Source organism: Pan troglodytes, chromosome 18, assembly GCF_028858775.2.
Source record: "Pan troglodytes isolate AG18354 chromosome 18, NHGRI_mPanTro3-v2.0_pri, whole genome shotgun sequence".
Classification (NCBI taxonomy): Eukaryota; Metazoa; Chordata; class Mammalia; order Primates; family Hominidae; genus Pan; species Pan troglodytes.
In genome coordinates, this window is record NC_072416.2 from 26,042,285 (window position 1) to 26,068,103 (window position 25,819).

The 25,819-nt window shown below is 44.9% G+C and overlaps 1 protein-coding gene across 3 annotated transcripts in view; it reads right to left on the reverse strand.

The window, feature by feature from the left end:
* The window catches only part of COG7 (component of oligomeric golgi complex 7), a 64,734-nt gene that overhangs the window by 37,223 nt on the left and 1,692 nt on the right, over positions 1-25,819 (reverse strand). For all 3 annotated transcript variants that reach the window (XM_510875.8, XM_063796853.1, XM_009430497.5), the window contains exons 2-6: positions 20,138-20,286; positions 19,387-19,503; positions 16,812-16,980; positions 8,981-9,063; positions 7,891-8,013 (exon numbers count right to left, since the gene is read on the reverse strand). In XM_510875.8, the coding sequence (XP_510875.2) occupies positions 7,891-8,013; positions 8,981-9,063; positions 16,812-16,980; positions 19,387-19,503; positions 20,138-20,286 (641 nt within the window). The remainder of the gene's footprint in view (positions 1-7,890; positions 8,014-8,980; positions 9,064-16,811; positions 16,981-19,386; positions 19,504-20,137; positions 20,287-25,819) is intronic.

Here is a 25,819-nt window from a genome sequence, read left to right on the forward strand (position 1 = left end):
ATCTCCTGGGTCATCTCAAAAGGATCTCCCCTGATAGATGAAAAGTGATCTAGTTTAGAGCTATAAGCCCAAAGTTTTCCTCATGGCAAATGTGAACATGCTCAGAAAGTAAACTGGCAAGACTTGGAACTTGCAACTTGCCTAGAACAACTGGCAAGTTTATGTCTATCAGTGGCCCCAAGTGTCTAGCTATTTTCAAATCTAACGAACACATTCATGTGGCATTTTTTTGATGGTCACCAAAAATTAACTAGAGAGAGGACTATGGGCCAGGTGTGGTGGCTCATGCCTGTAATCCCAGCAGTTTTGGAGGCCTAGGTAGGTGGATCACTTGAGGTCATGAGTTCGAGACCAGCCTGACCAACATGGTCAAACCCCGTCTCTGCTAAAAATACAAAAAAATTAGCTGGGCATGGTGGTGCACGACTGTAATCCCAGCTACTTGGGAGGCTGAGGCAGGAGGATTGCTTGAACCTGGTAGGCAGAGATTGCAGTGAGCTGAGATGTTGCCACTGCACTCCAGCCTAGGTGACAGAGCAAGACTCTGTCTCAAAACAAAAGAAACAAAGAAAAGAAAAGAACTATAAACCAACATGCCTTATGAATACACATGCAAACATCTTCAAGAAAACACTAGTAAGCTGAGTTCAGCAGCATATTAAAAAACATTGTACACCATGATCAAGTAGGATTCACCCAGGAATGTGAGAATGGTTAAACTAAACAAAAATGAATCAAGGCCGGGCACAGTGGTGGCTCAGCCCTGTAATCCCAGCACCTGGGAGGCCAAAACAGGAGGATCACTTGAAGTTAGGAATTTGAGACCAGCCTCAAAAAATAAAAATATTATAAATCTCTAATTTTAAAAAATGAATCAATGTAATACACCACATTAACAGAATGAAGGGAAAATACATGATCATCTCAATTAATGCAGAAAATATATTTGACAAAATTCCATACCCTTCATGACAAAAACACTAAACTAGGAATAGAAGGAAACTTCCTCCACATAATAAAGGCCATATATGAAAACCCACAGCTAACTTGATACCCAATGGTAAGAGATGGTAAGAACAGGAACAAGATAAGGATGCCTGCTTTTGCCACTCTATTCAACAAAGAACCAGAAGTCCTAGCCAGAGCAATTGGACAAAAAAGAAAGAAAGAAAGAAAGAAAGAAAGAAAAGGCATCCAAATTGAAAACAAGAGTTATCTCTGTTCACAGATGACATTATTTTATGTGTAGAAAATCTTAATCCACAAAATACTTTTAGAGTTAATAAATTCAGGACAAGTGCAGAGTGGCTCACGCCTCTAATCCCAACACTTTGGGAGGCTAAGGTGGGAGGATCGCTTGAGCCTAGGAGTTTGAGATCAGCCTGGGCAACAAAGTAAGATCCTGTCTCTACAAAAAATGTTCAAAAATTAGCCAGGTGTGGTGGTGTGCACCCGTAGTCCCAGCTACTGGGGAGGCTGAGGTAGGAGAATTACCTGAGCCCAGGAAGTGGAGGCTGCAGTGAGCTGAGATTGCACCACTGCACTCCAGCCTGGGCGAAAGAGCAAAACTCTGTTGCAAAAAAGCAAACAAACAAACAAACAAAAACCAGGCTAGGCACGGCGGCTCACGCCTGTAATCACAGCAGTTTGGGAGGCCAAGATGTGGTGGTGGGCACCTGTAATCCCAGCTACTTGGGAGGCTGAGGCAGAGAATTGCTTGAACCCAGGAGGTGGAGGTTGCAGTGAGCTGAGATAGCGCCACTGCACTCTAGCCTGGGCAACAGAGAGAAACTCTGTCTCAAAAGAAAAAAAAAAAACAAAAAACAGCTAAACTGCTGAGGACTCTCCAATTTGTGTTTCTTCCAACCACCTACTGGATGTCACCATTAGGATGCGTCACTCTCACTTGGAATTTAAAAGCAGTCAGAATTGGAATTCATTGTTTTGCCACTGACCTCCCCAGACCTGCTTCCTCCAACTTCTGTGTTCCCGTCAGTAACATCTCCATTGAACCAGGATGAAAACTGCCCTCTGACTCTCTGTTCTTGTGGTCCATTCATCAGTTACCAGGTCCTAACAACTGTTTATTCTTCTTGAACTTCAACATTTCCATCACCATCCTTTACCAAAGGTTCTTACCTGTCTCCAGCATAGCCTCATCAGTTCACCCTCTAGACCACCACCAAATTCGTTATTTTTAAATGTTATTTTTAAAATTCAAGGCCTAGCACGGTGGCTCACACCTATAATCCCAGCACTTTGGGAGGCCGAGGTGGGCAGAGCACTTGAGGCCAGGAGTTCGAGACCAGCCTGTGCAACATGGTGAAACCCTGTCTCTACTAAAAAATACAAAAATTAGCCGGGCATGGCGGCATGCACCTGCAGTCCCAGCTACTCCAGAGGCTGCAGCATGAGAATCACTTGAACTGGGGAGGCGGAGTTTGCAGTGAGCCCAGATCATGCCATTGTACTCCAGCCTGACCAACATAGTGAAACCCCATATCTACTAAAAATACAAAAAAAAAAAAAAATTAGCTGGGCATGGTGGCACATGCCTGTAATCCCAGCTACTCAGGAGGCTGAGGCAGGAGAATTGCTTGAACCCAGGAGGCGGAGGTTGCAGTGAGCCAAGATCATGCCACTGCACTTCAGCCTGGGCGACAGAGCAAGACTCTGTCTCAAAAAATAAAAAATAAAAAATAACTGCTACAACTCAATAATAAAAAGGCAAATAACCTGTTTTTTTTTTAATGGACAAAAGACCTGAATAGACATTTCACAAAGGAAGATGCACAAATGGCCAATAAGCACGTGAAAAGTTCCTCAACATCCTTAGTCATCAGGGAAATGCAAATAAAAACCATGATGAGATACTACTACACACCCACCAGCATGGCTGAAATTAAAGAGAATGTCAACACCTAATTTTGGCAAGGATATGGAACAACCAGAACTCTCACACACTATGTAGGAGTGGAAAAAGTACAACCACTTTGAGCAATGTGGTTGTTTCTTTTCTTTTTTTTTCTTTTTTTTTTTTGAGATGGAGTCTCACTCTGTTGCCCAGGCTGGAGTGCAATGGTGCAATCTTGGCTCACTGCAACCTCCACCTCCCAGGTTCAAGTGATTCTCCTGCCTCAGCCTCCCGAGTAGCTAGGATTACAGGCATCTGCCACCATGGCCGGCTAATTTTTTGTATTTTTGGTAGAGACAGGCTTTCACCATGTTGGCCAGGCTGCTCTCGAACTCCTGACCTCAGGTGATCCGCCCACCTCAGCCTCCCAAAGTGCTGGGATTACAGGCATGAGCCACCACACCCAGCCATCTTTCTTTTTTTTGAGACAGGGTCTCACTCTGTCGCCCAGACTGGAGTGCAGTAGAGCAATCATGGCTCATTGAAGCCTCAACTTCCCAGGCTCAGGTGATCCTCCCACCTCAGCCTCCTGAGTTGCTGAGACTACAGGCATGTGCCACCATGCCCAACTAATTTTTGTATTTTCTGTAGAGACAAGATTTTGCCATATTGCCCAGGTGGGTCTCAAACTTCTGGGCTCAAGCAATCCTCCTGCCTTGGCCTCCCAAAGTGCTGAGATTACAGGTGTGAGCCACCACGCCTGGCTGGGCAGTTTCTTACAAACCTAAACATACACCTAAGATTTGACCCTGCAATTCCACTCCTAGGTATTTACCCAAGAGATGGGAACATGTGTCTACAAAAAAAAACCTACAGAACAATATTCAAAGCACCTTTATTCATAATTGCCCAACACTGGAAACATACCAAGTGTCTACCAATAAGAAGTGTCAACAGGCTGGGTGCAGTGGCTCACGCTTGTAATCCCAGCACCTTTGGGAGGCCGAGGCGGGCAGATCACCTGAGGTCACGAGTTTGAGACCAGCCTGGCCAGCATGAAGAAACCCCATCTCTACTAAAAATACAAAAATTAGCTGGGCATGGTGGTGTGTGCCTGTAATCCCAGCTACTCATGGGGCTGAGGCAGGACAACCACTTGAACCTGGGAAGCGGAGGTTGCAGTGAGCCAAGATCATGCCACTGCACTCCAGCCTCGGCAACAACAGTGAAACTCTGTCTCAAAAAAAAAAGTGTAAACAAACAGGTATATTCACACCATGTAACAGTATTCAGCAACAGAAAGGAACAAACTAGTGAAACAAACAACACGAGCAAATCTCAAAAACACGCTGAGTGAAAGAAGCCTACAAAAGATGAAATGCTGTCTGATTCCAGCTAGGTGAAATTCTAGAACACATTAAACTAACTTATGATGGAAAAAATCAGGGCAGTGGTTGCCTTGAGGGTGCTGGTGCACAGACCAACTGGGAAGGAGCATGAGGGAACTTTCCAGGGCAATGGTGATATGGATGTTCTGGATCCTGAAAGGGGATTAGGCTACCCAGGTATTTGTAGTTGTCAAATGAATGGGATGGCATATTTAAGATCACTATGGCTGGGTGCAGTGGTTCACTCCTGTAATCCCAGCACTTTGGGAGGCGTGCGGCCCAACAGTGGGAGGATCACTTGAGCCCAGGAATTCAAGACCAGCTTGGGCAACATGGCAAAACCCTGTCTCCACAAAAAATACAAAAATTAGTTGGGTGTGGTGGCACGCACCTGTAGTCCCAGTACTCAGGAGGCTGAGAGGGGAGGATCACCTGAGCCCAGGGAGGTCAAGGCTGCAGTGAGCCATGATCATGCCACCGTACTCCAGTGGGGAAAACAGGGCAAGACCCTGTTTCAGAAAAAAAAAAAAAAGATTGTATTTCACAATTTTACCTAAAAAAATGTTAAGTAAACATTGAACTCTAGTTAATAATATGTATGGTCTGAAGTGAATGAAGTTTGCAACTTACTCTGTTTTTTTTTTTTTTTTTTTGAGATGGATTCTCGCTCTGTTGCCCAGGTTGGAGTTCAGTGGCACAATCTCGGCTCACAGCAACCTCCACCTCCCAGGTTCAAGCGATTCTCCTGCCTCAGCCTCCCAAGTAGCTGGGATTACAGGCGCCTGCCACCACGGCTAGCTAATTTTGTATTTTTAGTAGAGATGGGGTTTCATCATGTTAGCCAGGCTGGTCTCGAACTCCTGACCTCAGGTGATGTTCCTGCCTCGGCCTCCCAAAGTGCTGGGATTACAGGTGTGAGACACCACGCCCAGTCTTGTAACTTATTTTGAAATGAGTAAAACAAATAAGATGATTGACTGGGCACTTTGGCTCATGTCTGTAATCCTAGCACTTTGGGAGGCTGAGGCGGGAAGATCACTTGAGCCCAGGAGTTCGACACCAGCCTGGGCAACATAGTGAGACCCCATCTCTGTTTAATTTAATATTTTTATATAAAAAAGAATACAAATAAAAATAATTTTAAAAAATAAGATGGATTAATGAACAGACAGAGACAGGGATAGACGGGCAGATCTGCAATAAAGCAAATAGAGCAAAATGCACACTGTACAACGTAGGAGGTGGCTACATGGGTATTCACTGTACAATTCCCTCAACATTTTTATATATTGGAAATTTCTCATATGAAAATGCTAAGGGGAAAAATCTGAAGGAGACACATGTGCCCTGGCTCCTGTGTGCTATACCGACCTTCAGGAGGGGACGGCCCAACTATTATGCTTCCATCCTGAAAAGAAAATGGGCCACAGGCCAACAGTATAAATCAGCAGAAACTCATGTCTCCCAAAATCTAGGATGAGGCCCAAAGAGAAGTCTGAGAAGTCTAAGTTCTTTTTCTTAGATGACGAAAGGCATTCGTATGTATGGACATGAACTGTTTTTATCCTTGTGATACAAGAAGTAGTAGAAGAGGCAAGAACACATGAATCATTTTTTTCTTGGCCGGGCACAGTGGCTCATGCCTGTAATCCCAGCACTTTGGGAGGTCGAGGTGGGTGGTCATTTGAGGTCAGGAGTTCGAGACCAGCCCAGCCAACATGGTGAAACCCCATCTGTACTAACAACACAAAAATTAGCTGGGAGTGGTGGCGGATGCCTGTAATCCCAGCTACTCAGGAGGCTGAGGCAGGAGAATTGCTTGAACCAGAGAGGCGGAGGTTGCAGGGAGCCGAGATTGTGTCCCTGCACTCCAGCCTGGGTGACAGAGCAAGACTCTGTCTGAAGAAAAAAAAAAAAAAAGAAATATTCTTCTTAAGAAAAATAAAATAAAGTCAGGTGTGGTGGCTCATGCCTGTAATCCCAGCACTTTGGGAGGCCAAAGTGGGAGGATTACTTGAGGCCAGGAGTTGGAGACCAGCCTGGGCAACACAGTGAGATCCTTATCTCTACAAAAAAAAATTTTTTTAATTAGCCAGGCATGGTGGCACATACGTGTATTCCTAGCTACTTGAAAGGCTCAGGCAGGAGGACAGCTTGAACCCAGGAGGCCGAGGCTGCAGTGAGCCATGATCATGCCACTGCACTCTAGCCTGCATGACAGAGCAAGACTCTGTCTCAGACAAAACAAAACAAAACAAAATCCTAAGAATGAATTAGGTTAGTTCAAGGAAAAAGAACAAGGATGGAGAAAAGTGCTTTAACCAACAACTTGAATGACATGACCCAGTATAAGGAATTCTCTCCAACCTTAGTCAAGTTCATTCCAGCAAATGACTGATGAAAATCTGAAGAGTGATTCACAACTATAGTAAAAAATAAAATATGGGGAACGTGACACTAAACCACTCGTAGATGACCTGCTTCTAGGTTGGGGTTTCGTACATAGCAGAGCAGCTCCCTCACTGCAATCTATTTCAATAGCTCTCTATCTGAGTGCTATTGAAAATCGGCCCTCAACACAAGGGTTTGGAGAAAAAAAATAAATAAATAAGAAAAAAATAAATCAAATAAGCCACACTAGAAACAGGCCCAGTAAGTCATTACTGCAAAGTAAGACAGGCTCTTCCCCTACTTACAAGAGGTTCTACTGTGCCTCCTGTCTCAAGGCAAGAGAACAACGGTTTAAAACCTTTATGGCTGGAAATGCCTAGAGACTTGAGGAAAGTAAATGATGGATAGTTGCCACTTGAAACAAAGTTCCTCTGTCTCTCCTCACTCCTAGTCAGGGGGTACCTTTAAAATTATCTCTTCCCCTACTTCTTGGTGTATCATGAGAACAAGGGAGACTCACTTCAGGTAGGTAAATTTTACCTGAAGTAAAGATAAAAACATTCCTGTTCATTCGAACACCACCTGACGAGGGGCCTCCTGCTTTTACATGGGAAGAAAATGGCCTTCAGGAATTCCACAGGCTCCCTTGCTGGACAACAGGCGGCATTGTCACATTAGGTCCTATTTAAGTTATAGATAAGAGTGGTAAGAATAGTTTCAGTGGAGACCTAAAGATTTCACTGATGTGGGTTTCTAAGCTTATCTTTTAAACTTAAACCATTTAACTGGTCATCGTTTTTTCTTTTGTCATTGTTTGTTTGTTTGTTTGTTTGAGACAGAGTCTTGCTTGCTCTGTTGTCCAGGCTGAAGTGTAGTGGTGTGATCATAGTCACTGTGGCCTCAACCTCCTGGACGTAAGCAATCTTCCTGCCTCGGTCTCCTTAGTAATTGTGCCACCATACCTGGCTAACTTTTGCATTTTTTGTAGAGTTGGGGTTTCACCGTGTTGGCCAGGCTGGTCTCGAACTCCTAGGCTCAAACGATCCGCCCACTTCGACCTTCCAAAGTGTGGTGATTACAAGTGTGAGCCACCGCACCCAGCCTAACTGGTTATTTTTTAACCCCTTGAATGACAGCAACAAACGGGGAAGTTCTTTGAGCTGTGCTCTGCAGTTGAGGGTGGCCACTCCCGAGGCAGTCACCCGTTCCCTTGTCACCACAGACTCTGTTCTCCCTAGAACAAAAATGAGCTGTTACCTGTGTAGCCCACTGGATTTGTGTGTGCCAAGCACCAAGCAAGGCGTCATAGAGTCCGGTAAGCTGCCGGTCCAGGGATAGGTCACTTTGACACAGCTCTTGCCAGGCTGCTAAAAGCTGCACCTGCAGAGACAGAACAAAGGGAACCTTATTGGGTACGTCAACATAGGTTGCCTGCGAACACTGCCCTGCCCTGCTACCCAGCGTAATCACGGATTGCTCAATGGGCTCACTGGGCAGCCCAGCGAGGTCCATCCACTTCAAAGAAAGGCAGGAAAAAAAAAAAACATTTGCAGTTATCTGCACTGATTCACAGCTTTAATCTGTCACCCTGCGGATGTGATCCCCTCTCCATTTATCCTGCCCTAAAAACATGTAATGTGCAACCACTTGGCACACCATCACTCTTCTGAATAGATGTTGGGGCAAGAGCGGGCAGACATGTATGTTTAAGCTTCATGTCCTAACATCACTGCTTAAAAGACACAGAGCACTGGACTTGAAGGAATTAAGGTCAGTTCAGGAAGCTGTCAAGTTTTTTGGCAATCTAACTTCAGCAAACCTAGAAAACATAAAATTCCAAGCCAGGTGGAGTGGCACGCGCCTGTAGTCCCAACTCGTCACAAGGCTGAGACGGGAGGATCACTTGAGCCCAGGAGTTCAAGGCTGTAGTGCACCATGATCGGATCTGTGAATAGTCACCGCACTCCAGGCTGGGCAAAATCGTGAAACCCTATCTCTAAAGAAAAAAAGAGAAATTCTTACTGCCTTCTGAGGGTGTAATAAAGCTTAAGACATAAATCTCCCTTAAAAGACAAAAATGAGAATAAATTAAAACAACGTTTCAAGTCTATAATGAATCCAGCTGTAAACAGAAAAGAGAATGAAAACGGATAACTTTTTCCAACTGGCAATTAAACAAATCCATATGCTAGACCAAGGGCACCCCCTACTGGCTAACTAAGAGAAAAACAGCCAGAGGGCAAGGAGACAAATGTTCTTACCTTCTGAATTATGAACCTGCGATTCTGTGACCCAGAGTTATGAGCATTCCACAACTGCACAACTGTCATCGCGCACAGCTTCTTACCTTGTGACACTTGTAGTAGTAGGCCAGGAGCTGGGGCATCCGGTCAATTTCAGTAAACACCTTCACAAACACTTTGGACTGATCTAAAGAACATACAATGTATATATACTGTTACCAGTCTTTCTGGTGTAGACATGAGAAAAAACTCACCAGGATGAAGGTGGATATATGGAAGCTAGTATTCACAAGTTCCTGCCTAGATACTGAATTAACTCATGCATGAGGATCATAAATTTGAAAAATAAGCATGACGTGAAAACCAGATACTGCAAGGTATTCCCCACTGTTCCTCACAGAATTCATATTTTAACATGATATTGAGAGGTTATTTATGTCTTTCAAAATTCCTACTTTGATTATACCAGATGGGAACTTTAAAAAAGCAAACACACTGAACTGCTATATGTCAACATATCTGGTGGTTTGAGGAATAAGTAAATAATTTGGGCTGGTCGCGGTAGCTCATGCCTGTAATCCCAGCACTTTGGGAGGCTAAGGCAGGCGGATCACCTGAGGTCAGGAGTTCGAGACCAGCCTGGCCAACATGGCAAAACCCCATCTCTACTAAAAAAAAAACAAAAATTAGCTGAGCGTGGTGGTGCACACCTGTAATCCCAGCTCCTTGGGAGGCTGAGGCAGGAGAATTGGTTGAACCCGGGAGGCAGAGGTTGCAGTGAGCCAAGATCGCGCCACTGCACTCCAGCCTGGCCAACAGAGCAAGACTCCCTCTAAAACAAAGCAAAACAAAAAAACAAAACATAAAATCAAATAATTTGGTAACTATTAGCATTCCACACATAACAATGGATTCTAAGACCCAAGTTATGGGCTTAATATCAAGTAGTTTCTTACATATTTCCCTAAGGGCAGAGGAAATGACTGGGCAAAGCACTTGCTTCCAGGCTCACCGCTGGACAGACAGGAAGGTGGGTTTCAGTGCAGTCTCTGAATAGTGTGCACAGCAGCGCCACCTCTGGCTCCTGTCCGCCCCCTTCTGGCCAAAATGTACATGCCACAGCCTTAGAACTGTATCAAAAGAAGGGAAAAAAAAGCCTTGAGCTAACAGGTCTCCAAACTTCTTATATTTGCTCTGTTCCCCTTCACTTCTGGGAAGCCCAATAAACTGCTGAGAAGGAAATGTTGTAACAGCAACCGCTGTGGGACACCCAGCTAAGCGCTGGAGACCTGCCAGTGGAACTTGACTTAATGGGCAGAAATCCATGAGTTAGAAAACGAATATTTAACTTTAAAATGCTTATTATTTTCATAAGAACACTTAAATAAATGAATCTTCCTGTTACATTTAAAATTATTCCATAGGCCAGATGTGGTGGCTCACACCTGTAATCCCAGCATTTTGGGAGGCTGAGGTGGGAGGACTGTTTGAGCCCAGGAGTTCAAAAATGTCCTAGGCAACACAGGACCCCTCTACAAAAAATAGAAAAAATTAGCTGGGCATGGTGTGCACCTGTAAACCCCAGGAGGCTGAGCTGGGAGTATCACTTGAGCCTGGGAGGACAAGGCTGCAGTGAACTGAGATCACATCACTGCACTTCAGCCTGAGTGACAGAGCAAGATTCTAGCTCAAAAAACAAAATTCTATAAATTGGGTTTGACCAGTGAGAAGCAAAAAAATTAATTAAAATAATTCTACAAAAAGTTGCTTCAGTGTATCAGCTGAATTCATTGGTTATATAAAATTAACTGGGCATGTATACTTGGCTATACTCACATTGTCATTTTCGGAGATGGAAAAGGGGAACATGTTGGGGATGAACAAATTTATCAGAGAATTCCCTTTAAAAACTGTTAGCTAGGCCGGGTGAGGTGGCTCATGACTATAATCCCAGTACTTTGGGAGGCTGAAGTGGGTGGATCATCTGGGGTCAGGAGCTCGAGACTAGCCTGGCCAATATGGTGAAACCCCATCTCTACTAAAAATATAAAAAATTAACCAGGCGTGGTGGTGCATGCCTGTAATCCCAGCTACTCCAGAAGCTGAGGCGCTTGAATCCAAGAGCTGGAGGTTGCTGTGAGCCGAGATCACACCACTGCAGTCCAGCCTGGGCAACAGAGTGTAGACTCTGTCTCAAAAAAAATAAAAAGTAAAAACTGTTAGATAAAGAACTACCTCAGCCTTCCAGGAAACATGGCTGATTATAAACAGCACATTACCTGTGGGGCGGGGGAACCCTTCCTGATGCTCGCCAAAATTAAGATTAATCACCAAAAGAAAACATTGTTTTATCTGCGTTGAAGCCAGGAAAATATCTGTACTACATATTTCAGAGAATCCCAACTAGATATCTAATCACTTTGGGCCACAATGGGTGGGGAAGCTGGTAAAAGTCTGGGCGCTAAGGGTGGCGCAGAACAGTATAAAGGGCCAAAGACTGGGGGCCAAGGGGGCTTGGGCCAGGCATGGGAGGGAGGGCTGTTTCCACTGCGGCCCAGCAGAGGAGGCGGCCTATGGAGCTCAAAAGCGCCATTTTCGCCTTCTGAATCCATGTCCTGCCTAGAGTCAAGCCTGATTCAAATTTGTGCACAAAAGCTGTCAAAAACTGCTTATCTCCAAAACCAAACCCATGATGCTGAACCACCAGGCATCACTCAAATCCAACACCAGCTCCCAGAAGCCAGCTCACTCAGAAGGAAACAAACAAAAAACCTTAAATGCATGGAGCCACCACCTCTCCATCCCCACTCCCACTCCCTCAACCCCACAGAACTGGATGTAACCCCAACCAGAAAAGTGAGCTCTGTAGTAGCCACAAATTCACAAGAGAATGTGAGGAACGAAGCTCCTAGATGGTAACTTTCCAACCCCCCAGCTCCAGCCTTAGAATTCTGTGAATGAAGAAAAGACTCAAAATAAAGAATTAACAAATGAGGAAGAGAGGGAATTACAGGGCTGGAGATGAGTACTAAGGCCATTCTCTCTAGCTAACTGAAGAGCACAGTGGAGAATATAAACTTTCAATCAAGGGCTAAAGGAAAGCGCTCTTAAACAAGGAGGGGCTTCCAAGGAAATTCCACTATTTTTCAGTAAATACCAGGCCCAGAACAAAAGCACTATCACACACAAACAGAATCAGCAGAAACAAAGAAAACTCCACCACGGTACCTATGCACTCAATAAATTGGACTACAACAAAATTAAAAACTTGGGGCCGGGCACAGTGGCTCACACCTGTAATCCCAGCACCTGGGGAGGCTGAGGCGGGTGGATCACGAGGTCAAGAGATTGAGACCATCCTGGCCAACACAGTGAAACTCCATCTCTACTAAAAATACAAAAATTAGCTGGGCGTGGTGGCACACGCCTGTAGTCCCAGCTACTCGGGAAGCTGAGGCAGGAGAATCGCTTGAACCTGGGAGGCAGAGGTTGCAGCGAGCCGAGATCAAGCCACTGCACTCCAGCCTGGAGACAGAGCAAGACTCCGTTTCAAAAAAAATAAATAAATAAAAATAAAAACTTGGGCATCAAAAGATTTCATCAATAATAGAATGAAAACACAATCCATGGAATGGGAGAAAATATTTGCAAGATATATTCAATAAAAGAATAATATCCAGAATATATGAAGAATTTCTACAACTCACCAGCAAAAAACCAAATAACCCAATATAAAATTGGGTAAAGGGCCAGGCACCCTGGCTCATGCCTGTAATCTCAGGACTTTGAGAGGCTGAGGAGGGAGGATTGTTTGAGTCCAGGAGTCTAAGACCAGCCTGAGCAGCATAGCAAGACCCTATCTCTACAAAAAACAAAAAATTAGCTGGGCGTGGTAGTGCACACCTGTAGTCCCAGCTACTTGGGAGGCTGCCGTGGGAGGATCACTTGAGCTTGGGAGGTCAAGGCTGCGGTGAGCCATGATTGCACCACTGCATTCCAGACTGGGTGACAGTGCAAGACCCTGTCTCAAAAAACAACAAAACAAAACAAAAATGGGGAAAGGATTTGAATAGACATTTTTCCAGGAATATACAAATAGTCAATAAGCAAATGAAAATACACTCAATATCATTAATCATTAGAGGAATGAAAATCAAAACCATAAGATACCATTTCATACTAATTAGTATGGCTATAATCCAAAAAAAACAAAAAATGACAAGGGTTGGAAAGGTGTGGAGAAATTGGAACCCTTGTGCATTGCTGGTGGTAGTGTAAAATGGTGCAGCCACTATGGAGAACAGTATAACAGCTCCTCAAAAAATTAAACATCAGATTACCATATGGCCGGGTGTGGTGGCTCACACCTGTAATCCCAGCACTTCGGAAGGCCAAGACGGGTGGATCACTTGAGGCCAGGAGTTCGAGACCAGCCTGGCCAACATGGTGAAACCCCATCTCTACTAAACATACAAAAATTAGCTAGGTGTGGTGGTGCGCACCTTTAATCCCAGCTACTCGGGAGGCTGAGGCACAAGAATCGCTTGAATCTGGGTGGCAGAGGTCACAGTGAGCCGAGATCATGCCACTGCACTCCAGCCTGGGCAACAGAGTTAAACTGTGTCTCCAAAAAAAAAACAAAAGATAGGCATATGATCCAGCAATTCCACTTCTGAGTAGATCCCTAAAGGAATTGAAAGCTGGAACTCAAACAGACAGATCATGCCACTGCACTCCAGCCTGGGCAACAGAGTTAAACTGTGTCTCCAAAAAAAAAAAAAAAAAAAAGATAAGCATATGATCCAGCAATTCCACTCCTGAGTAGATCCCTAAAGGAATTGAAAGCTGGAACTCAAACAGACACTTGTACACCCATGATCATTCTAGCATTCTTCACAATAGACAAAAGGTAGAAATAACCTAAATGTCCATCAACAGATGAATAGATAGAGAAAATGTGGTAATATATGAGATGGAATATTATTCAGCCTTAAGAAAGGAAATTTTGACACATGCTACACCATGGATGAGCTTTGAAGATGTTATGCTAAGCCATAAAAGGAAAAATACTATGTGAATCCATTTATAGGAGGCATGTAGAGTAGTCAAATTCATAGGGACAAAAGTAGAATGATGATTGCTGGCAGGTGAGGGTAGGAGGAATGGACAGTTGCTGTTTAATGCGTATGAAATTTCAGTTCAGAAAGATGAAAAAAGTTCTGGAGATGGATGGTGGTGATGCTTGCACAGCAACGTGAATGTACTTAATGCTACTGAAATGCACACTTAAAAATTATTAAAATGGTAGATTTTGTTACATGCATCTTGCCACAATTTTTAAAATTTTTTTCTAAAAAAGAACACTTCCAAAGATTTTCCCTAAGAAAGAAAAGAAAATCTTAGGCAATAATTGCTTCACACTCTCAAAGAAATTACATGTCCTTTCTTTAACAGGACCTAATTCTTCAGGAGGCTGAGGTGTGAGGATCACTTTAGGCCAGGAGTTCAAGACCAACCTGAGCAATATAGCAAGACCCCAGCTATACAAAAAAAAAAAAAAAAAAAAAATGCTGGGCACGGTGGCTCATGCCTGTAATACCTGCACTTTGGGAGGCCAAGGCAGGCAGATCACCTGAGGTCAGGAGTTCAAGACCAGCCTGGCCAACATGGCGAAACCCCATCTCCACTAAAAATACAAAAAATTAGCCAGGTGTGGTAGCGCATGTCTGTAATCCCAGCTAGTTGGGAGGTAAGGCAGGAGAATCGCTTGAACCCAGGAGGCAGACATCATGCCACTGCACTCCACCCTGGGTGACAGAATGAGACTCCATCTCAAAAAAAAAAAAAGAATCTAAGGTATTACAATGAGATACAGAGGGAGGTTGGCAGAGCTAAGGAAAAAAATTAGGAAGTAAATCATGACTTAACAAAAATTAAAAATTAATTAGTAGAACAAAGAAAACAAAACCTATTTTTTTTTTTTGAGACAAGGTCTCACTCTGTCACTCCTGGGCTCAAGCGATCCTTCTGCCCCAACCTCCTGAGCAGCTGAGACTACAAGCGTGCGCTACCATGCCTAGCTAATTTTTTATTTTTTGTAGAGACGGGGTCTTGCTGTGATACCTCGGCTTGTCTCAAACACCTGGGCTCAGGCGATCCTCCCACCTTGACCTCCCAAAGTGCTGGGATTATAGGCATGAGCCACTGCACCCGGCCGAGAACAGATACTTTATTTTTTTAAATAAGTAGAGAGTTTATTTGGGTGAAGTTTGAGGACTGCAAACCAGAGTCATGGATTCACGCTGCCCTGCATATATGCTCCGGAACAGATACTTCAGAAAACTCCATCAGCCAAATGAAAAACAAGCTTTAGAAAAACCACACATGGCAGGAGGGGACTGAGAGGGAGCAGGCAAACATCCAAAAGAGACCAGAGAAAATATGATATATATGGAGAGGGAAAAAGGAGAGCTAATGAACAGATAGTTGATGTTCTCAAAGACAGAAAAGAGAACAAATAAAACAGAAAAAAAAATTTTTTAAGGAAGGTGATTTTCTATAAATGAAGATATGAATTGGTAGGTGAAAAGGGCTGACGCTGGGTCCTGGAAAAGTTAAAAATTTTCAAAACTGAAAAAGAACCTAGAGAAGTTACTAAACTACAAGGTAAAAGAATCTTATAAGCCATAATTTGGCAAACTATGCACCAGCAGGCCAAACTGCCATCTGTTTTTGTAAATAAAGTTTTACTTGGCCAGGCATGGTGGCTCGCGCCTCTAATCCCAACACTTTGGGAGGCCGAGGTGGGCAGATCACTTGAGATCAGGAGTTCAAGACCAGCCTGGACGACATGGTGAAACCTCATCTCTACTGAAAATATAAAAATTAGCCAGGTGTGGTGGCGCACGTCTGTAATCCCAGCTACTCGGGAGACTGAGACAGGAGAATCGCTTGAGCCTGGGAGGCAGAGGCTGCATTGAGCTGAGGTCACGCCACTGCACTCCAGCATGGGGAACACAGCGAGACTTCGTCTTAAAAAAACAAAAAAAATTTACTGGCACACAGCAAAGCCCATCCATTTACGAGTGGGCTTTTGTGCCACAATTGCAGAGGTATCTGTGAGAGAGACCACAAGGCCGCCAAATACTAATATTTATGATCTGGCCCTTTACAGGAAATGTTTGTCAGTCCCTGTTATAACTATTCAGGGAAAAGAAACAAGCTACACACAAAAAAAAAATAATAGGAAGAAGCAGCAGGCCAATCTCATACTTATCAGAATATAGAGGGAAATGCATTCGCACTAGAAGACAGAATTCACAGAAGTAGCATTTCACCTTTTGCCTTTACAGAAGTATATTTGGCTGTTTTGTGAGACATTCTGCGGGAAAAGAAAAATAAATATAGATGGCAGAAGACAATGAAGAATTCTGAAGGAGAAAGTGTGTGACCCAAGAATTCCAAAAGCAGTTATTGCTTTCTACACATAAAAGCAATAGAAAGACACTCCTGGCCGGGCGCGGTGGCTCATGTCTGTTAATCCCAGCACTTTGGGAGGCCGAGGCGAGTGGATCACCTGAGGTCAGGAGTTCGAGACCAGCCCGGCCAACATGGTGAAAGCCCGTTTCTATTCAAAATACAAAAATTACCTGGGTGTGGTGGCACACGCCTGTAATCCCAGCTACTCAGGAGGCTGAGGCAGGAGAATCACTTGAACCCAGGAGGTGGAGGTTGCAGTAAGCCAAGATTGCGCCACTACACTCCAGCCTTGGTGACAGAGAAAGACTCCGTCTCAAAAAAAAAAAAAAAAAATTACAGAGTTCCTTCTAATCTATATAATTCAATCACCATTAAGACATTCTAAAAACTGAAGACTTACAAGGCCTTATCTTTATAGAGAGATATACACAGAGATGAGAAGCAGCTAGCACTCACCTACAGACTGAGAGGTGAATGCCGCTACAATCTGCGGACTGGCTAGGGCCTCCAGCCTGTTCTTCAGTGCCTCCAAGTGCACACACTTTTCTGAGTAGTCTGGTGTATCAACAAGCATCATTAAGCTGTTCTGCATACCTGTTAGCTTGGCAGAAATCACAGCTATGTCCTAGAAAAGACCAGAATAGAGAATATTTATTTTAAATGATCCCTACTGCCTCAATTGGGAATAGATAAAATACATGAAAAGGCAACTCATCAAGTACGAAAATGGGGCTGGGCATCGTGGTGGTTCATGCCTGTAATCCCAGCACTTTGGGAGATTGAGGCAGGAGGATCCCTTGAAGCCAGGAGTTCAAGACCAGCCTGGTTAACATGGCAAGATCCAGTCTCTACAAACAGCAAAAATTAGCTGAGTGTGGTCATGCGCACCTGTAGTCCCAGCTACTCAGGAAGCTAAGGCAGGAGGATCACTTGAGCCTGGAAGGTGGAGACTGCAGTTAGCCAAGATCGCACCACTGCACTCCAGCCTGGGCAACAGAGAAAGACCCTGTCTCAAAAAAAAAACAAAAAACCTGTACTCAAATAAATGCAAATTAAATTAAAACAAGAAAGTGTCATTTTCCTCCTAACAAATTGGAAAAGTGTTTGAAAAATTATAATAGCTATTGTTGGTGAGGGTACAAAGAAAAAAGACAATCTGGTATCATAAATTTAAATTTATACTGTCTTTCTGGAAGGCAATTTAGCAATATGTGCTAAGAGTTTTAAAAATATTCACATCCAGGCTGGGCACAATGGCTTATACCTATAAATCTCAGCATTTTCAGAGGCTGAGGCAGGAGGATTGCATGAGGCCAGGAGTTCAAGACCAGCCTGACCAATATAGCAAGACCTTGTCTTTACAAAACATTTTAAGAAATTGGTCAGGCAGCCGGGAAGGGTGGCTCACGCCCCTGTAATCCCAGCACTTTGGGAGGCCAAGGCTGAAGGATCACCTGAGGTCAGGAGTTTGCAACCAGCCTGGCCAACATGGTGAAACCATCTCTACTAAAAATACAAAAATTAGCCAGGCATGGTGGCGTCCACCTGTAATCCCAGCTACTCGGGAGGCTGAGGCAGGAGAATCGCTTGAACCCAGGAGGCAGAGGTTTGCAGTGAGCCGAGATCATGCCACTGGACTCCGGCCTGGGCAACAGAGCAAGACTCTGTCTCAATAAATAAATAAATAAAAGATAGATTGTTGAGTGAAAAAATAAAGTGAAAAGCAGTGTTCACAATGAGCTTTGTGAGGAAAAAAAGAGGCAGGGAACATAAATATGTATGTGCATATCTGGAAGGATGGGCATAAAGTTGATAACGGGGCTTGTCCGCACAAGAAAAATTAGCCCCTGGCCGGGCATGGTGACTCAGGCCTGTAATCCCTGCACTTTGGGAGGCCGAGGAGGGCAGATCACCTGAGGTCAGTAGTTCAAGACCAGCCTGGCCAACATGGTGAAATCCCATCTCTACTAAAAATACAAAAATTAGCCGGGTATGGTAGTGCGCGCCTATAATCCCAGGTACTCGGGAGGCTGAGACAGGAGAATCACTTGAACCCAGGAAGTGGAGGTATCATGCCACTGTACTCCAGCCTGGGCTTCAGAATGAGACTCCGTTTCAAAAGAAAAAAAAAAAAGAAAAATTAGAGGACTAAGGTGGGGGTCAGGGTTAGGAAAAAAACTTATTTTTTGCAGTTTATTCCTGTGTAATAAATTTGTTCCTATGTGCATTTGTAACTTTTTTAAAAAATTGACTGATAAATCATTCATTTTGCTTTACAATTGAGTAAGAGTTCTTCATAAGACATCATCTTACTTCATCCTTACATCCCAGGTGGAAAATGTTACTATTTTCCACACTTTGCAGCCTCAGAAGGGGTCAATAACCCACCAAGTCCCCAAGGTATATAAGGCTCCCCTGTCCCCATGTTCCACCCTCTCGTCCATTTACCCCCAACCTTCTCTGCCTGTGCTGGTTTTTCTTTTCTTCTTCTTCTTCTTTTTTTTTTTTTTTTGAGACAGGGTCTTGCTCTGTCCCTCAGCATAGTGGTATGATCATAGTTTACTGTAGCCTTCAACTCCTGGGCTCAAGAGATCCTCCCACCTCAGCCTCCTGAGTAGCTGGAACTACAAATGTGCAGCACCACACCTGGCTAATTTTTTAATTTTTTTGTAGAGATGGGGGTCTCATTATGTTGCCCAGGCTGGTCTCAAACTCCTGGCCTCAAGTGATCCTCCCACCTCAGCATCCCAAAGAGCTGGGATTTCAGGTATGAGCCACAGTGCCTGGTGCCTGTACATCTTTATCGAGGCTTCTCTTGAACTCATTCTGTGACTAAGAGGCTTCAGTCACACAGAGGGTGCAAGCTAAAGAGGCTGGAAACACACCGAGCAGCTTCAGATCTTCCCCACCCTGAGTCTGAAAGTTTCTGAATGCTGCTATTGGCTATCAACTTTGTATCTCTTTTGCTTTCTCCAAACCTCAAGTTCTTGCTTAAATACCTTTCATAACATCCCCTAAACAAGAAACCTACCTGAGTCTTAAATGTCTCCTCAATATCGGCGCTCAACGTGCTCCACTTATCTGCTTCCTGAAGAGATTCGGCAGCAAGTTGCATTCTGGACTTCACTTGGTCAATTTCTACCAACACCTGAAAGAGGCGTGAGGGGTGAAAAATGAAGGGGTAGGTCCTTTTTCTCCATCTGCCACCAGGGACTTGAAATGTAAGTATGGTGGCTTGCTCCTGTCTTTAGGGAGCTTCTGTCTCCCAAAACACCAATCATCTGGCTAAATTTATTCAGCAGTGAAGAGATGAACTAGCTGAAAGACCCAAGCAAAAGCATAGTTTCGGGGAGCCAGGCACAGTGGCTCATGCCTGTAATCCCAGCACTTTGGGAGGCCAAGATGGGAGGATCACTTGAGACCAGGAGTTCCAGACCAGCCTGGGCAACATGGTGAAACCCTGTCTCTACTAAAAATACAAAAATCAGCCGGGCATGGTGTTGCACGTCTGTGATCCCAGCTACTCAGAAGGCTGAGGCACGAGAATCGCTTGAACCTGGGAGGTGGAGGTTGCCATGAGCTGAGATCACGCCACTGTACTGCAGCCTGCACTCCAGCTACAGAGCGACACTCTGTCTCAAAAAAAAAGAGCATAGCTGGAGTGCTGGGCAGAATCTTGAGTGATGGTTGGCCTCCCAAAACACCGTGCTGTTCTAAAGCCCTTACGAGAGTGACCACCTTCCCAAAGCAAGAATCACCATTTACAACAGGAGCCAAAATACCTTCATGGATTGAGATGTGTCCTGTTCAAATTTTTTAATGTCCTCCTTGACAAGAATCATCTGTTCTTTCAGGAAAGATGCCTCCTGTTTTAGGGCTTCAACATCACGGAGCACTTTGGGCATGTTCTGGAGAGCTTGGTGACTTGTTTCTGTAGTTGAAAAAAAAAAAAAAACCAACAACAGTGATAGCCACAAAAGGTGAAAGTTGGACCAGCCACCAGTAAAATACAGGAAACAAATCAGACAACAGAAAGGAAATGCACGACCAACCAAACGGTTTTTGGAGCCTGCAGAAAATATGGGGCAGGAGAGGAGATGGGCAGTGAGGTGGCCCCTGCCAGGATCACGTCCCCAGACTGATGGGAAAGGGCCTTTGATATCACAAAGAATCAACAATCAACCTGTCCCAACACCAACTTGCCACCACCAGTGAAATCATAACTCCATTTGCAAGGAGGCATGCCCCAGGAGCTTTGCATACATCATATTACTTAATGTCCACGGCGGTCATTAGCAGCCACCTCCTACTGATAAGAAAACTCAGAGAGGTTAAAGTAACTTGCCCAAGATCTTACAGAGCTAAAACTAAGCCTCAGATGGGTCTGGCCCCAGTGCCTGCTTTCCATGGTCTTTTTTTTTTTTTTGATACAGAGTTTCGCTCTGTCACCCAGGCTGGAGTGCAGTGGCGCAATCTCGGCTCACTGCAACCTCTGCCTCCCAGGTCCAAGTGATTCTCCTGCCTCAGCCTCCTGAGTAGCTGGTTTTATAGGCGCCCGCCACCCGCCTGGCTAATTTTTTGTATTTTCAGTAGAGACGGGGTTTCACCATGTTGGCCAGGCTGGTCTTGAACCCCTGACCTCAGGTGATCCACCCGCCTTGGGCTCCCAAAGTACTGGGAATACAGGCATGAGCCACCACGCCCGGCCTATTTTAAAATTATTTTTGAAACAGGGTCTCACTCGGTTGCCCAGACTGGAGTGCAGTGGTGAAATCACTGCTCACTGCAACCTCAACCTCCTGGTCTCAGGTGATCCTCCCACCTCAGCCTCTCAAGTAGGTGGGACTACAGGCACACACCACCAGGACTGAATAATTTTTATATATTTTGCAGAGACAGAGTTTCACCATGTTGCCCAGGCTGGTCTCAAACTCCTGGGCTCAAGGGACCTGCCTGGCTAGGCCTCCCAAAATGCTGGGATTACAAGTGTGATCCACAATGCCAAGCCTAAAAATATCTTAAATATACCCATTACTCATCATCTTCACTGCCATCACCCCAGTTGAAGCCACTATCATCTCTTTTCTGGACCTCAGCAATAGCCTCCTGAACCATGTTACTCCGCTGCTTAAAAATCTTACAATGCCTTATTTTTAAATTAAATTCACACTCTATTTATTTATTTATTGAGACAGAGTCTCCCTCTGTCACCCAGACTGGAGTGCAGTGGCACAATCTCAGCTCACTGGAACCTCTGCCTCCTAGGTTCAAGTGATCTCCTGCCTCAGCCTCCCAAGTAGCTGGGATTACAGTTGTGCACCACCATGCCCGGCTAATTTTTATATTTTTAGTAGAGACGGGGTTTTGCTGTGTAGGTCAGGCTAGTCTCAAACTCCTGGTCTCAGGTGATCCACCCACCTCAGCCTCCCAAAGTGCTGGGATTACAGGCATAAGCCACCGCACCTGGCCTTAAAATCAAACTCTTTAATGTGACACTGAAATCCCTGCATAGCACTCTAACCTGGGTGACAGAGCAAGACCCTGTTTCTTAAAAATAAAGAAATAAAATAAAATCCCTGGCCAGGCGTGGTGGCTCATGCCTGTAATCCCAGTACTTTGGGAGGCTGAGGCAGGCGGATCACGAGGTCAAGAGATCAAGACCAGCCTGGCCAACGTGGTGAAACCCTGTCTCTACTAAAAATACAAAAATTAGCTGGGTGTGGTGGTGTGTGCCTGTAGCCTCAGCTACTCGGGAGGCTGAGGCAGGAGAATCACTTGAACCTGGGAGGCGGAGGTTGCAGTGAGTTGAGATTACACCACTGCACTCCAGCCTGGCAACAGAGTGAGACTCCATCTCAAAAATAAATAAATAAATAAATAAATAAATAAATAAATAAATAAATATAAATAAAAATAAAATCCCTGCATAACGTGGCCCCTGTGGACCTCTCCAATCCAACACTGGGTCTTGTTCAACAGAGTATTTTTAGAACCTAGAAAAGAGTTTGTGCCCAATAAATATTTGTTGACTGACTAAATGGAGAAATTGGTCCTCCAATTTGGGGTCCTCAACATGTGCTTGAACGGCTACAATCACCTTTCCTCATCGCAGACTTGGGCCCTTGTCTCATCTTGCATAAAAATAAATGAAGCTTTAAACCTATGAAGGCTACCTGCTGCCTAAGGGATAAAAGCCAAACTCCCAAGGCTGGCCAGAAAGGTCTTTCGCAGGCTGATCCCGATCTATTTATCTGCCTCATCTTCAGTTACATTTCCCCTACAAAAGTGTGATTCTCTAATAATAACACTACTAATTATCTTGTCTCACTCTGTCCCCCGCATTGGAGTGCAGTGGTGCAATCCTAGCTCACTGCTGCCTCGAACTTCTGGGCTCAAGCAATCCTTCCGAGTAGCTGGACTACAAGCATGAACCACCATGCTGGCTAGTTTTTTAATTTTTTGTAGAGATAGGGTCTTGCTATGTTGTCTAGGCTGGTCTGGAACTGCTGGTCTGGAACTCCTGGCCTCGAGCAATCCTCCCACTTCAGCTTCCCAAAGCACTGAGATCACACCCAGACTGTTTACTGATATTATTCATGCAGCTCTGTTTGAACTTCTCACCTTTCCCTGGACTATGCCTTCTTATAGCCACACTCCTGTGCATATGTTACTCTCTCTCTCTCTTTAATACCAAGGAAGTAGTGAAATATAATGGTTAAGGGCCTGGGCTCTGGAGCCAACTGTCTGGGTTCAGTCCAGCCTCCCCATTCATTAGGAACATGATGCTGAGCAAGTTACTTAACTTCTCTCAACCTCAGTTTCTACAAGTCTACAGTGGACATAATAACTGTGCCTACCTCTAAGGATAACTGTCAGGTTTAAATTAGATAACCATGCCCAAAAGCAGGTACTATTCACATTTAGGCCAGGACAATTCTTCACTGTGCAGGACTGTACCAAGCACTGCAGGACATTAAGCACCATTGGGTCCTCCCACTGAATGTCTTATGTCTGAATGCCACTGAATGTCACCCCTTTAATGCAACAACTAAAAAAGCTCCCACAGCCAGGCGCAGTGGCTCACGCCTATAATCCCAGCACTTTGGGAGGCCGAGGCGAGTGGATCACAAGGTCAGGAGATCGAGACCATTCTGGCTAACAAGGTGAAACCCCGTCTCTACTAAAAATACAAAAAATTAGCCGGGCGTGGTGGCGGGCGCCTGTAGTCCCAGCTACTCGGGAGGCTGAGGCAGGAGAATGGTGTAAACCCTGGAGGCAGAGCTTGCAGCGCGTCGAGATCACGCCACTGCCCTCCAGCCTGGGCGACAGAGCGAGACTCCGTCTCAAAAAAATTAAAAAAAATAAAATAAAATAAAAAATAAATAAAATAAATAAAAAAGCTCCCACAGTCCAGGTGCAATAGCTCATGCCTGTAATCCCAGCACTTTGGGAGGCCGAGGCAGGCAGATCACCTGAGGTTGGGAGCTCGAGACCAGCCTGACCATCATGTAGAACCCATCTCTACTAAAAATACAAAATTAGCCAGGCATGGTGGTGCATGCCTATACACCCAGCTACTCGGGAGGCTGAGGCAGGAGAATTGCTTGAACCCGAGAGGCGGAGGTTGCAGTGAGCCGCGATCACGCCATTGCACTCCATCGCACTCCATCCTGGGCAACAAGATTGAAACTCCATCTCAAAAAAAAAAAAAAAACCTCCCACCAATTTCCAAATATTCCCTGTTCCTGAGGGCAGGAACAAGGATAAGGGGAGGCGAGGAAAGCATTGCAACCCATGTTTCAGAATCACTTAGTTAATACATATAGAGCACTAAAAAGAGTGTCTGACATGTACCAAACCTCATATATGTGCTATTATATCATTATTATTATTATTTTTGAGACAGAGTCTCACTCTGTCACCCAGGCTGGAGTGTAGTGGTGGGATCTCTGCTCACTGCAACTTCTGCCTCCTGGGTTCAAGTGATTCTCCTGCCTCAGCCTCCTGAGTAGCTGGGACTACAGCGCATGTCACCACATCCACCTCTAATTTTGTATTTTTAGTAGAGATGGGGTTTCACCATGTTGACCAGGCTGGTCTGGAACTCCTGACCTCAGGTGATTCTCTCGCCTCAGCCTTCCAAAAGTGCTGAGATTACAGGCATGAGCCACTGCGCCCAGCCAATTTGCTATTATATTATTATTAATGTCCTTTCCTCTTTGCCCTACAAAGTTTTCCTTCAAGGTCTAACACAGGGCAAGTGCTTTATGATTCTCCTAAACAAGACGTAACTGCACCCTCCTGCCAGTTCTCACAACTCCAGATTCTATTCTGAGTAAAGCCATCTGTCATTGTAATTTACTGTTTCTATCTTCCCCACAGGCAGCAAGCTCGAGCAAGATAAACTTTTCCTCCCCACTGCCCATTTCTGGACACATGCATAGTAGATGCTCAATAATTAGTAAAAGATGCAAGGTACAATAAAGAATAAGGGCTGGGCGCGGTGGCTCACGCCTGTAATCCCAGCACTTTAGGAGGCAAAGGCTGGAGGATCGCCTGAGCTCAGGAGTTTGAGACCAGCCTGGACAACATAGTGAGACCCCATCTCTACAAAAAATCAAAAAATTGTGCCATCTGGCATGGTGGCACAAGCCTGTGGTCCCAGTTATTCAGGAGGCTGAGGCAGGAGAATTCCTCGAGCCCGAGAGGTGAAGCTGCAGTGAGCAGTGACCACACCACTGCACTGTAGCCTGGGTGACAAAGTGAGACCCTGTCTCAAAAAAAAAAAGAAAGAAAGAAAACAATCTGCAGTGAAATAGAGCCCCCTCCCTACCTTTTCTTAAACAATGGGCACATCTGGCCGGGCACAGTGGCTCATGCCTGTAATCCCAGCACTTTGGGAGGCCGAGGTGGGTGGATCACCTGAGGTCAGGAGTTCAAGATCAGCCTGGCCAACATCATGAAACCCCGTCTCTACTAAAAATACAAAAATTAGCCAGGGGTGGGGCACGCACCTGTAATCCCAGCTACTCAGGAGGTAGAGGCAGGAGAATAACTTGAACTCAGAAGGGGGAGGTTGCAGTGAGCTGAGATGGCGCCACTGCACTCCAGCCAGGGGGAAAGAGCGAGACTTCGTCTCAAAAAAACAAACAAAAATGGGAACATCTCTTGGACTATCCACTCCCAGTGGAAGCAGTCTGTTTGGTCTTTCCATCTGAGCCTAGGAGAGAGACTTGTGTGCAGTATGTACTGAATCAACACACAGTGAATCAACACACGGTGAATAAAAGTCAAGTTGAGGAGTTACATGAAATGGTTGCCAGTGCATGTTATTTTTTATAATTTAACTTATCCTCAACAAATGGTTTAGGCCAGGCGTGGTGGCTCACACCAGTAATCCTAGGGCTTTGGGAAGCCAAGATGGGAGGATCACTTGAGGTCAGAAATTTGAGATCAACCTGGGC